The sequence below is a fragment of the Zingiber officinale genome, chromosome 8A, assembly GCF_018446385.1.
Source record: "Zingiber officinale cultivar Zhangliang chromosome 8A, Zo_v1.1, whole genome shotgun sequence".
NCBI classification, from domain to species: Eukaryota; Viridiplantae; Streptophyta; class Magnoliopsida; order Zingiberales; family Zingiberaceae; genus Zingiber; species Zingiber officinale.
The window spans coordinates 19,875,208-19,889,205 of NC_056000.1; the positions used below are offsets into that span (position 1 = coordinate 19,875,208).

At 38.5% G+C, this 13,998-nt stretch overlaps 1 protein-coding gene across 5 annotated transcripts; it reads left to right on the forward strand.

Moving 5' to 3' along the window:
• The first annotated feature begins 1,150 nt into the window (after positions 1-1,150).
• Positions 1,151-13,463, forward strand: LOC122008153 (translocon-associated protein subunit alpha-like). 5 transcript variants are annotated; one of them, XR_006119221.1, is made up of 5 exons: positions 1,151-1,498; positions 2,432-2,584; positions 12,091-12,176; positions 12,317-13,059; positions 13,210-13,463. XR_006119221.1 is itself a non-coding variant. In XM_042563766.1 (3 exons), exons 1-3 carry the CDS (start codon positions 1,435-1,437, stop codon positions 12,413-12,415), a joined length of 249 nt encoding a protein of 82 aa, XP_042419700.1. In that variant the 5' UTR covers positions 1,151-1,434; the 3' UTR covers positions 12,416-13,463. The 5 variants fall into 5 exon arrangements, 1 of the variants encoding a protein (XP_042419700.1); XR_006119219.1 differs by having other exon boundaries at positions 2,432-2,580; XR_006119220.1 differs by lacking the exons at positions 1,151-1,498; positions 2,432-2,584 and adding an exon at positions 5,605-5,918.
• Positions 13,464-13,998: the final 535 nt, after the last annotated feature.

The window sequence follows — 13,998 nt, forward strand, 5'->3', positions numbered from 1 at the left end:
TAGTTGTAACCAATAGTACACACTTATCTTTAGGTACCTTTTAAAATTCAGGTTTTCTTTTAGAACTCCTCAGATTATAGGCTATCATTAAACTCAGAAATTTCAATTCTCATACCTATCTCCCAACGTCTACGATTATCCTCTACTATTGCTCCATATTGTCTATGGGGAACCTCCTCTTCAAAAACATCCTCCTCCTTCCCATCACCCGTTTGCAAATCCGAGTTCACTTAGTGATGGCGTTGGATTGGATTTCGTCTAGTTTGGTTTTCGAACAACATCGCCATCCTTTCATCAAGTCGTTCCATGACCCCGACCCTTTAATTCGTCCCATCCTTTCATCCATCATCTCTCGAATCCACGACTCCAAATCACACTTATAAACGTTGTTGACATTGTCAACATGTTGTTGTCTTCTCGGTGCATAATCATGTAAGATCAGTTTAACTCTGACACCAGCTAATATCTTTCGAAAAATTACTCTGCCAAACTTACATCAAATAATCACATTTAGATTAGAGAATGAGAGGAAATAATATTTCTAAGAAAAAAATAATCGAAAAACTAAAAATAGTTAAAAGTGAATTTAAATAGTACATTATTAAATGTTCTTTAGAATTTTTAATATGTTGATCTCAAAGTTATTATATAACTTAAAAAAAAAAGTATGGAGGTCATCTTAACAATTAACATTCTTAGATCTGATATTAAGGGAGAGCCTAATCAACACCATGTGGTAAAAGGCGAAATCGCTCACCCCCAGCGCCCCCGCCGCACCCGATCCAAGGCCATCACGAGGAAGGTAAATCATAGCATCCTGAGCGAGCAAGCCTAATCAACACTATGCTCCTAAGGCACGATTCATTAATAGAAAGAGAAGAAAAATATTTATATTTCTTTTATTTGGAAGAGAAGGAAAGTTGATTAAATATATAAAATTATAAATTTACTTTTATTTTTTAAAAATAAAATTAAATTAATAATATTAATAGGATGAAAAATATAGAATAAATAAATATAATTTATCTATAATATTAAAAATTTAATATAAATGTATATATTTTTAATAGGATAATTTAAATAGAGTTTAAAAAATCTATTTAAAATATCTATAAACGAAGGTTTCAATTAAAAACATAAACTTCTTAAATTCATTTCACTGTGCTCTCCTCACCCGCCGCCGACCGACGCCGAGTGTACGCCTTCCCGTCTTCCCCATCGCAAGCCGCCCGCGGCCACCGCCTCCCCCTCTTCCCCATCGTAAGCCGCCGGCGGCCGATGCCTTCTCCTCTACCCATCGCTAGGCATCGACGCCTTCCCCTCTTCCCCATCTCAATTGTCCCCTTCCCCTTATTTACCCCCTCCCAAATAGAGCGTTAGTCGTCGGCGGTCTGTCTCATCCCGTCCATGCGAGTACTCTGACGTTCTGCTTCCATGGCGATTAAGGTTTTCACCATCTTACTGGCGCTTTTCCTCCTCACAACGGCCATCCTTCAAGGTATACTTCACGATACCCGATCTACCTACTCGTATGATTTTCCCTGGATCATTATGCGTTCTTATTTGCTTGAAGTAGTCGCTCAAATGCATGGATGGAGTTTCGAAACTCCGAGTGTTAATTACGGATGCAGTTTGTTTGTTTGATGTGTTCCTTTTCCCTCCTTTCCATCTTTTTACTTTAGTTTGTTTCTGCTCGCTAAGATTTTGATCTTGCCAAGTACGAGATTTTCATTTTATCCCTTTTCTTGGTTTTGGTATGCAAACGGTTATCTGAGTTGGGAGGGGAAAATGGTTGCAACGAATATTACAGTGAGTAAAACTGCGGAATCTAACGCTAGTAATTGAAATACAATAGTAAATCAACCATGAAAAAAGGTGCAACACTATTTTTTTTTTCATCTGAGTTAAGTGGAGTATGGGATTTCTTCTTTGCTTTGCTTCTAGTACAAGCAGAAAGTTCTTCCAGTAAATTCATAATCTGCTCCGGATATCTAACTTTTTTTACCCAATTTAGCATTGGTTTTCCTACAAGTGGAAGGATGGTTTGAACAAGTTTTGAATTTTCTATTTTACCAAAAACCTATGATGGTTTTGCAAAAGACACTAAGGACTGATCAAGCAGTCCCTTCCTCCTTTCTTGACTTTCCTCCATGAAATGAGTTTTATTGGCATTGATTTCTTAAAATGAAATAATGTGAAACTCATTGTAGGTTCTGATTTTCTAACGTTTGGTAGAAAATCTTGCTAATGTTAGGAAAACAATTGTATTTGGACTAAATAAGTAGTAAACTTTATCCCCTTGAGTGGAAATTATCCTTTAAATTATTAATTTCTTTTTAGTGATCTTAGGACATAAACATGTGGCAATTCCTCATTTTTACTCTTGGAATTTCTTTAGAATGGACGATTGCTTTCTTATTTATTTTGGCAGTTGAATGTCAGTCACATGAGGATGTAACTGCAGCTGGAGTTATTTAAGCAAGTGACCTTGGCATAGTTGGTGATGATACCCAAGTTTTTAGTGATGTTCCTCTAGGTTCGGCCACTGGGGTGGATACTGCTTGCGTGTTCCCAAAAAATGTTGGTAAATGCAAGTATACAATGAGAAAATCAATTATTTCATAAGTAATCATATAGTTTTTGTTATTGGATGCATCATAACTTCTGCACTGTTTCACCAAGCAAGTACCTGTAGGGGAAGAAACTGAACTTTTGGTTGGCTTTCATAATGAGGGTGAATGCCTGTAGCTTTTAAAATTTCAACACTATTAAATAACTTTTCATTCTTAAATTTCTTGTCCTTGATTATTTAGTATTAATTTGTGGTGTTGTGTGTTCTTATATAGAGTTGACAATCTTGCAAAGTAGTCTTAGGACTGTCTCCTCCTCACTTAAGTTGATGATGTATCTTCCCTGTATTGTTTTGATCATCTGTTTGATTGAATTGTTGTGACCTGCTCATTTGTATTATTAAATATATTTACCTGGATCTTCTATATTGGCAATTTTCCTATATTATAACATTTTCTACTCTCTCACTGTATGGCATATCCATCAAACATCAAAGATAATGTCTTAGTAATTTCATTGTTGTTGCCACTTGCCTGTATATTTTGTTAAATGAGTATTCAGATTTCAGACCATTACAATGTTTACATTTATTTCTTCAAATGAGAATAACTGCAATTATAACTAGAAACACTCTATAATACTATTATCCTGGAGCAATTAGGTGTAGCTCTAGAAAATGATTAAATGTGAGAAAATTGGTTAAGATGGTATGGAAATGTTCAAAAATATGCTAGTAAAATTATGGATAGATAAGATGAATCAATAAAGTTGAGTCTGTTAGGAGAGATCAAAGAAAACTCTAGTTAACATAATAAAAAATAATCTAAAAGATTTGAATATTATTAACATATAGCCTTGTGTCATGTAGCCAACCTCAAATTATTGGGACTGACATGGCTCATTGATAGTGATCATCTCTATTAAATGAATTTTGCAAGGAGGAAGGATGATTTTTGCACTGAATTTTAAGACATGAATGCTATATCTAGTTTCATCCTTTCTTTTTCTATTTATATTATCTATTTAGGGAAGTTTGCTAGATCTAAATTAAAGTGTTATACAAAAAAAGAACTCCGCCCATGATTTAGGGAACTCCGCCCATGATGACCGGTCATGGCCGGTCCCAAGCCCGGATAAAGGAGGAGGGTTGCGTTAGGTTGCCAGCCAGCGTCAAACTATGGCAAATATTTCATGAATGAATCCATTAAACTATTGTGCTAATGCTAGGTTGTTCCCCGGAAGGAACACGTTGCAGGGTCCGACTGTAACGTCTCGGCAAGGACCGCTACATCTCCAGAACTCGGGTGTAGTGATAAATATGCAAGAGTTCGCGTTACATGGTCCGACTGTAACGTCTCAGCAAGGACCGCTACATCTCCATGAGAACTTGGGTGTAGTGTTAAATAGGCAAGAGTTCTCACACCATAGGTTAGATAAGAACAAATATGATAGGAAAACTAATAATCTAAGATTTGGAACATGGAACATAGGAACTCTCACTGGTAAATCAATGGAGGTAGTACATATGATGATTAGGAGAAAAATTAATATTTTATGTGTACAAGAGACAAAATGGACAGGTGAGAAGGCAAAGATGATAGAGAACTCGGGTTTTAAGTTATGGTACACGGGAAAAAGTAAAACAAGAAATGGAGTGGGTATTATTGTAGATAGTTTGTTAAAGGATGAAGTTGTAGGAGACCATAGTGACAGAAAATCAATTTGGGTTCATGCCTGGAAGGTCGACAATAGAAGCTATACATCTTCTTAGACAATTAATTGAAAAATATCGGGAGCAAAAACAAGATCTACACATGGTATTCATTGACTTAGAAAAGGCATATGATAGAGTCCCAAGAGAAATTATATGGAGAATTTTAGAAAAGAGAGGTGTTAGCGTAACATATATTGAACTAATTAAGGATATGTATGAGGATGTAACGACCAGAGTAAAGACTTCAGGTGGAGTAACTGAAGCATTTCCAATAAAGATAGGGTTACATGATCGGTTCTAAGTCCCTATCCTTTTACATTAATCATGGACGAATTCAGCAGACACATTTAAGACATAGTATCGTGTATGTTGTTTGTAGATGGTATTATTTTGGTAAATGAGACACATGAAAGAGTAAATGCTAAATTAGAATTTGGCGAGAAACACTAGAAGTGAAAGATTTTAGGCTTAGTAGAGTAAAACTGGAATATATAAAATTTAAGTTTAGCAATATTAGATGTAATAAGACAATTGTTAAGATAGGAGATGAGAAGTTATCTAGAACTAAGAGTTTTAAATATTTAGGATCATTTTTACAAAATGATGGAGGGATTGAGAGAGATGTCTTACATAGAATACAAGCAGGATGGGTGAAATGGAGGGGAGCGTCGAGTGTTTTATGTGACCGTAAAGTACCTCTTAAACTTAAAGGTAAGTTCTATAAAACCGCAGTTAGACCTGCTATGTTATATGGAGCTGAATGTTGGGCTATGACTCGAGCACATGAGCAGAAGATGAGAGTTGCAGAGATGAGGATGTTAAGGTGGATGTGTGGACATACGAGGATGGACAAAATAAGAAATGAGAGCATTAAAGAGAAAGTAGGAGTTGCATCTATTGAGGAAAAACAGAGAGACACGTTTAAGATAGTATGAACATGTACTTAGACGACCAATAAATGCTCCAGTTAGGCGATGTGAAACTATGATAAACATGCATATAAAACGAGGAAGAGGAAGACCAAAAAAGACTTGATTAGCAACAATAAAACTAGATAAAATTTATTTAAATATAGATGATGATATAATAGGAGATAGAGCTCAATGGCGTAAAAGGATTCATACAGCCGACCCCACCTAGTGGGAAAAGGCTTGGTTGTTGTTGTTGTTGTATACAAAAAAAGAAAACTTGTTTTTTCCTGCAATATTTTACTTGTTTTGGTGTTATCTGCTGTTATCTACTTTTGTTTGTTCATTAAAGTATATGAAAAAGGTTCAGATCAACCTTTTTGTTCGGTGTAAAACATTGATGCTATTTATAACGATGCTTGCATACTTTTACATTAGGTCATTAGCAACTGTTTCATGTAATGCCTTTCGGCATAGAAATTGTGTTTTTCAATCAATGTACAGTCTTTATGTGAAGTAATATCTTTCTAGAGCAAATTTCACATACTGTGCAATTTTTAAAGCTTCTGACACCATACTTCCCTTATTTTCGATGTTGTCTTATATAACTGGATGCGTTGATCTAGAAATGTGCAGGTAAATCATCTTTGAATGTGATCACTATACATGCCAGGCTTCATCTTCCGTTTAATCATCACATGTTGGTGCAGAATCTAACTGTGCAGGTGAGTATCTGTTGACGAGTGGCTCATATTTGGATGAAGGGATGTCAAGGAAGAAAAATCTGTTAAGATTTTTCGTAATAAAATTCTGTTAAGATTTTATATAACAGAATTTTGTTATGTTTTTCATAACAAATTCTGTTACGTTTTTACCGGGTCTGGGGGTTTAGCAGTATTTATAGGGATCATTGTAAACCCATTGTAGATCAAACAACACAAGAATCATTAGATGTGATTCTCTTGTGTAGAAGAGAATTCTAATAAAGCTTCGGCCGTTTTGTGGAGTAGGCAAGTCGCCGAACCACGGTAACTCTTTTCTTTCTCTTCTTCTTCTCCTTCCTGGTGTTTGCTCTCTTTTTGTGCGTCTTTGTCTTGTTGTTCCGCGCGATCTCTTTTCTCTCTTCCTCTTCTTCCGCGGTTCAGAAAGGTTGAGAGGTATTGCCCTCTCTTTGCACAACAATTGGTATTAGAGCTCCAGGTTTTTGGCAGATTTCTTCAACATGTCGGGGATGACTTCTGCGAAGTTTGATATGGTGAAGTTTGACGGAACCGGAAACTTTGGATTATGGCAGAGAAGGGTCAAGGACTTGTTGGTGCAACAAGGCATGGTGAAGGCGCTAGGAGAAAGAAAACCGGAAAGCATGGAGAAATCAGATTGGGAAGAACTTCAGATGAAGGCAGTAGCAACAATCAGGCTTTGTCTTACGGATGGCGTGATGTACCATGTCGTGGACGAGGAGTCACCGGTGACAGTTTGGCAAAATTTGGAAAGCCGGTACATGTCAAAATCATTGACAAACAAGTGTATCTTAAGCAAAATTATTCGGGCTGAAGATGACAAAGTGAACCGATCTGAGCCAAGACATCAACGTATTCAGTTATATCATTAATGATCTGAAATGGGTTGATGTAAAGATTGAAGAAGAAGATAAGACTTGATGTTGCTAAACTCTCTACCATCATCTCCTATGTATGAGAATTTAGTTACAACTCTTATATGGGGGAAGGAAACTCTCAAGTTGGAGGTCACAAGTACTCTATTGAGATTTCATCAGGGAAAAAAAGCAAGTGATAATGTTTCTCAAGGTGAAGGTCTCATGGTGAGAGGTAACCGAGAAGGTGGAAGAAGCAAGTCTCAGTATGGGTTGGGTAACAATAAAACACAGTCTAAATCTTGGAAGAGGGAGATCACGTGTTATAAGTATGGGATAAAGGGTCATATCAAGTGAGATTTGTTGGAACCCCAGGTTGTTTTGATGTGATCAAACCAGTTAAGTTAGGTCCTGTGGTGTTTTAATCCTGTGTCTGAGTGTGAACGAACTTAGGAGCACAGGAAGTCGAACGGAAGACGCAGCTAGTGAGAAAGATGGCACGGGAGAGAGCTGACGGGCTCGGTGTGTCTGAGGGACAAGGCGCTGCAGAAGAGTATATCGACGGACGAGAATTGCGTGCGATTTTTCCGAGGGATGAGAAGACGGAGCGGAAGATTACTCGGGGAGCAAGAGACGCAGCCAGCGAGAAGGTTGGTATGGAAGAGAGCCGACGGGCTCAGTGCGTCCGAGGGAGAAAGAGCTACGGATAAGTACGCTGGCAGACGAGAAGGAAGCACGCGGCGTTTCCGAGGGACGAGAAGCCGGAGCGGAATGTTACTTGAGAAGGCTAAAATTGGGTTCGGGTGAACCTTATTTGGTTGGCCGAAATCACGCAAGTGAGCGGAGCCAGATCTGATACTTGGATCAAGGGAAGCAGCACCGGAGCAGAGGGCCAAACAAGACGGAAGGGATTACGGACTACGACATACGGATCTCAGGGGACCAGCCAGTGTAGCATCACGTGGAGGGCACTTGTATTTTGTGAGTTTTATTGATGATTTCTCACGAAGGTATGGGTATACTTTATCGTCACAAGTCGAAACTTTTGCAGTTTAAATTGTGGAAAATGAAGTAGAGAACCGGACGGAAGGAAGATCAAATGCCTTAGGTCGGATAATGAGTACCGGACAGATTCAAAGTTTCGGGAATTATGAGGCACTTCTCGATTCGCAGGACACCTCAGGAATGGGGTAGCGAAAGGTTGAGCAGGACAATCATTAAGAAGGCAAGATGTCTCAGTTTGAATGAGGGCTTACAAGAATTTCAGGTGGGCGATTAACATGGCATGTTATCTCATTAATAGATCACGAAGGGCAGCACTAGAAGGCAAAGTATCGGAGGAAGTATGGACAGAGAATCAAGTAGAATACTCTCATCTTTGAGTTTTGGATGCCCCTATATGCGCATATCTAGTGAGGAAAGATCAAATTTGGATCTGAAAGTCAAAGCAATGCATTTTTCGGGCTATGAGAAAGGAGTTAAAGGCTTCAAGCTTTGGGATCCTAAGGCAAACAAGGTGGTGATCAGCAGAGATGTGGTGTTTGACGAGAAAGCTATGTTACAACGTACTCGGGAAGAAGGAAAGGAAACACCACAAAGCAACAAGAGAAAGATATTGTGCAGGTGGAGCTAGAGACTCATGACTCCGATGATTCTAGCTCGAGCACATGGAGCATCGCACTATAGCTAGTGGTAGAACGAGACGAGTCGTAAAACCACCCACTAGATACGGATTCGAAGACTTGGTATCTTATGCACTTACCACTAGTAGCGGAGACCCTACATCTTTTCAGGAGGCAATACATAGCTCTGAGAAAGACAGGTGGACGGGTGCTATGGCAGAGGAGATGGAGTCGTTGCATAAAAACCAAACGTGGGATCTAGTGGAACTTCCGAAGGAGAGAAAGCTATAGGGTGCAAGTGGATATTCAAGAAGAAAGAAGCAATGTCGGAGGGAGAAGAAGTGAAGTTTAAGGCTCGGTTGGTAGCAAAAGGGTATTCACAAAAAAAGGGGATCGACTATGAAGAAATTTTCTCTCCAATGGTAAGACATACGTCAATTAGAGCGGTATTGGCTTTGGTGGCACATCACGATTTGTATTTGGAGCAAATGGATGTGAAGACGGCATTTCTTCATGGAAATTTGGAGGAGCAGATTTTTATGTCACAACCTGAGGGATTTAGTCAGGTCCGACAAGAGCGGTTGGTTTGTAAGTTGAAGAAATCGCTCCATGGATTGAAACAATCTCCTAGGCAATAGTACAAACGTTTTGATTCATACATGATTCAAAACGGATATAGGAGATGCGAGTATGATTGCTGCGTATATGTGAAGGGCCTGAAAGATGAATCATTGATTTTCTTACTACTATACGTAGATGACATGCTCGTTGTTGCGAAGAAGATGAGAGAGGTTGACAAATTGAAGAAACTACTAAGCAAGGAATTTGACATGAAAGATTTGGGAGAGGCCAAGAAGATTCTTGGGATGGAGATTTACAGGAATAGAGATGCAGGGAGATTAAAGTTGTCTTAACGTAGCTATATGGAGAAAGTACTAGATAGGTTCAACATGAAGAATGCAGAGTCGGTGAGTACACCTTTGGCGCATCACTTCAAGTTTTCCAGTATACAGTGTCTAAAGATGGATGACGAGATCCAAGAGATGTCAAAGGTTCCTTATGCCAGTACAGTTGATTGTCTGATGTATGTCATGGTTTGCATGAGACCATATTTGGCGTAAGTAGTTAGTATGGTAAGCAAGTTTCTCTCAAATCCTAGTTGACCACATTGAGAAGCAGTGAACTGAATTTTCATATACTTGAGAAATACAACTGATTATAACATCATTCATGTTCAGTAGACAACCGGAAAAATCTTCAGTTGCTGGGTATGTAGATGTGGACTATATAGAATATTTAGATAATAGGAGGTCTTCTACAATATACATGTTCACTGTGGCAGAATGACCTATTTGTTAGAAATCTATGATACAATCTATTATTGCATTGTCTACTACAGAGTCGGAGTACATGGCAATAGCTAAAGTAGCAAAGAAAGCTTTATAACTTATAGGGTTGGTCAGAGAACTGGGTGTTCATCAAAGTGGAGGCAAGTTGTTATACGATAGTCAGAGTACTATTTATTTGGCGAAGAATCAGGTGTATCATGCGAGAACCAAGCACATTGATATGAGATCTCACAAGATCAGAGAGTTGATTGTTTTAGGGGATATTCAACTTGAGAAAGTTCACACTGCAGACAATGCTGCAGATATATTGATAAAGCCAATGACCACATAGAAGTTTAAGCATTGCTTGAACTTGATCCATATCTCTAGATGCTAGAGGAAGGAAGCCCAGACCAGAGATTCCGTGGAGTTTGTCCAGATATTCGTATTCTTGAAGGGTGAATATTCGCCAAGGTGGAGATTGTTGACGAGTGACTCATATTTGGATGAAGGCGAAGGAAGAAAAATCTGTTAAGATTTTTCGTAATAAAATTCTGTTAAGATTTTATATAATAGAATTTTGTTATGTTTTTCATAACAAATTCTGTTACGTTTTTACCGGGTCTGGGGGTTTAGCAGTATTTATAGGGATCATTGTAAACCCATTGTAGATCAAACAACACAAGAATCATTAGATGTGATTCTCTTGTGTAGAAGAGAATTCTAATAAAGCTTCGGCCGTTTTGTGGAGTAGGCAAGTCGCCGAACCACGGTAACTCTTTTCTTTCTCTTCTTCTTCTCCTTCCTGGTGTTTGCTCTCTTTTTGTGCGTCTTTGTCTTGTTGTTCCGCGCGATCTCTTTTCTCTCTTCCTCTTCTTTCGCGGTTCAGAAAGGTTGAGAGGTATTGCCCTCTCTTTGCACAACAGTATCCATGTACCATTTGCAATATTATACATTCCTTGCATGTGCTACCGTGCTCAGCTACACTTTTGAATCCTGTTTTCCCTTGCACAAAAGAACTCTGCTTTTTTTCACGCATGTGCACACTAAACACGCAAGTGTGTTCTTACTTACTGTTTCTATATTTTATTCATAATAGACTTTTTCAATTGTTGATATTAAGATGCCAGTTAAATTGAAGTGGTTCAAGATACACATTAACTAAGGCTGTAGCAGCATAACTATTAAATTTAGTTGTTATGGCGTCCGTTGGTAGTAAGGTTCTTTTACACTTGGTAATCTCCTTATTCCAGTTGATATGTAACATAAGCAAAACAAATAATAGTGCAGATGGAGTTAACAAGTTGAATTAGAAATTTGTGTCATCATATATCTTGTGTTTCTAGAATGCCCTAGTTTTGGTTTGACTTCAATTAATCACATGTAGTTTCTGATAGCAATTATAGATCTTATGTATGCTGTTACTAGAAAGGATAAAAAAAAATATTAGTTTCCGGTGTCGATTAGGTGTAGCTATAATAGATGATAAGATGTAAGAAACTAAGCTGAAATGACATATTCAAAGACAAACAATTAAATCAACTAGATTGAAAGGTAGAAGGGGTGGGGGAAGAATGAAAACTTTAATTAATGTAATAAATAATGATGTATTTATTTGAATATTACTACTAAACATTGCATAGAGCTCAATGGAAAGGTAAAATCCATTGACGCAAAATAGTTGAGCTGAACACGGTGTGATGATGATGATGATAAGTTGACTTCTTAATTGGATTTATCACTATGTCCAATTGATTCATAAACATATGATCGTCTTCTTTAAATAGAGCTGATGATTCTCCTTTGGGATGCCGTATGGAAATAATAGAGCTGAGAAGGCCCTTGAAAAGTTCTTTGAGTATTTTTCTCACAGCTTTATTTTATTACGGGAAATAAAGTTTCTATTTTCTTTGTAATATAACTAAGGGTTTCATTGTGCCATTTTTTTTTTTTTGATAAATTTGATTGAGTCTTGATGTTTCATCACTCTCAAGGTAATTTGGATGTAGTACATGAACTGTGAAGGAAAAATTACCAAGCAGATTAAAAAATTGCATAACTTTTATAATCTATGTAACTTATGAACATTTTCTGATTATGCTATATGGAGAAAAATTGGGCTAATTTTACTTCTGAAATATGATTCTCCTTTATCTGAGATTGTCCTGTTAGATTAGCGGTGTTTTCAACACTTTGCTCATGTCCTATATCTTGAAGGGGCATGATTCTAATCTACTTAATGGCGTTTATCATCCTGTTATGTGGGTGTTTCTTCTTAAGAAGCTGCTATATTGTGTTTTCTTGCTATTTCTCCCTGATTGTACACTCTCTTGATTAAGATTCTGTCTTCCAGTCATGCAGGAGTTCTATAATGCATCAGTGCCTGTTTCTGCTCAAGCTACCTTCCCTTATTTATTTGCTGTCAGCAAATACCTGCAGGTGGGTGTCTTTTGTTTTATTTCCCAATTTTGTGTCCGTTTATGTATGTACACAGGTGCAAAGGCAACTACTTATGCCAAAAAGTCCAAGGTATTTATTTCATTTCTCAGGAATCACTTTTTCTTCTTATTTTTGTGCAGCCTGACTCCTTTGATTTAGTGGCATCAATAGTCTTTGAGATTGATTCGCATCGATATCAGAATGTTTTCTATAATGGTACTGATCCGGTGGTAAGGTAGGGTCTCGACCCACAGGAGGTCAGCGTCACGTGGAAGGTCAAAGTCAAGGCGCGGTCAATGCCCCCAGGCTAGCGTCCGGCCGGACGACCCCATTTGCCGATCGGACTAGGGAATGGCCGGTCCGACGTTATTATAGCTCGGTCTCGCATCGAGCTTCCGGTGCTCAAAATTATTACCAAAGCATGCGCGGACCGACAAGTCATTTGCTAAGCAGTTGGGCATATGTCGGACGGACATCCGGATTGGCCACATATCAGATCACAACCATCAAAGCGTGAATCCGACCCAGTAAACCCGGACAATCGAAGTAGCCGAACGGTCATCCTGCTCGACCCAGACAACAGAATTAGCTGAGCGGCCCACCCGCTCAACCCACTAGCAGACAGAGGCATGATCAACTGGTAACCTCCTCGAGACCCGTGTCGCAGACAGATAGCATGGCCGACGGCATGATCAGGCAGAGAATCGTACGACGAAAGCTTCACTGTCTTGTCAGGATATGCTCGGGCTGTTGATGTATGGTGTCAGATACACTTTTTTGACACGCCCTATCAGGGAGAGCTTTGAGATGCGTGCGCATCTCGAGGAGCGTGCACGTGCACCCTCTGAGAGCTCTATATATAGGATCCCAAGTTTCGACGGAGGTATGTACATTCTACTGTAGTTACAGTTACGTTGCCACTTTCGTTTCTTTGCTTGCTTGTTATCTTCGTCGGAGATCTGACTTGAGCGTCGGAGGGTCATCGTCGGGGAACCCACTCCTTGGCTCGGCACTGACGCTTTTGTGCTTGTAGGCTAGTATCATTGGAGGTCCACGCACGATCAACAGGAACGTCACATCTCTAGTATTCGTCACCTAAACTTTCAGATAGGATCAGATCAGGTACAATTGAAGTTATTGAAGCTGGAGGTTTTATAAGGATTGACTCTCTGTTTCTTGGAACCTTTGGAGTTGCTCTTCTTGTTCACTCGGGTTTGTGGGCATACGATCTAATTCAACAATTTTCATACGTACTGTACTGATTTGCTAATCCAATGACAATCTTAATTTATTATTTAACTCTATCGACTTAGTAATTATTGCTTCCTAATTGATCTTCCTAGGAATTATTTATACAAAGGAATAGTAAATTTGAGATGAACATAAATAGGGGTGTCAATTTGGATGGGTCAGACTGGGTTGGGTCAGATTGAGTTTTTTTTTAACTCGACCCGAATCCAATCCGAACCCGAGTTCAACCCAAAACACCTAAATCCGAACCTGAACCCGACCAACCCGATCAATCCGAATCCGACTCATATAATTCGAAAATTCGATTCAAAACGATTTTTTGGAGTTATTTTTCCTATAATTCTTTACTTTTATGTCAATACTCTATCATTATCATATAAACATGATATTAGTATATATAAAAATATCTAAAATTTTAAAATAAAATTTGATTTAACCTCCAAAAAATTCACAAAATTCTATATTTAAGTCAACCTGGGTCAATCCGAACCTAACCCAATCCAATCCGAAAATTTTTAACTCTCTAACCCTCCAACCCGAACCCAAAAATATCCAATCCGAACCTGATTTT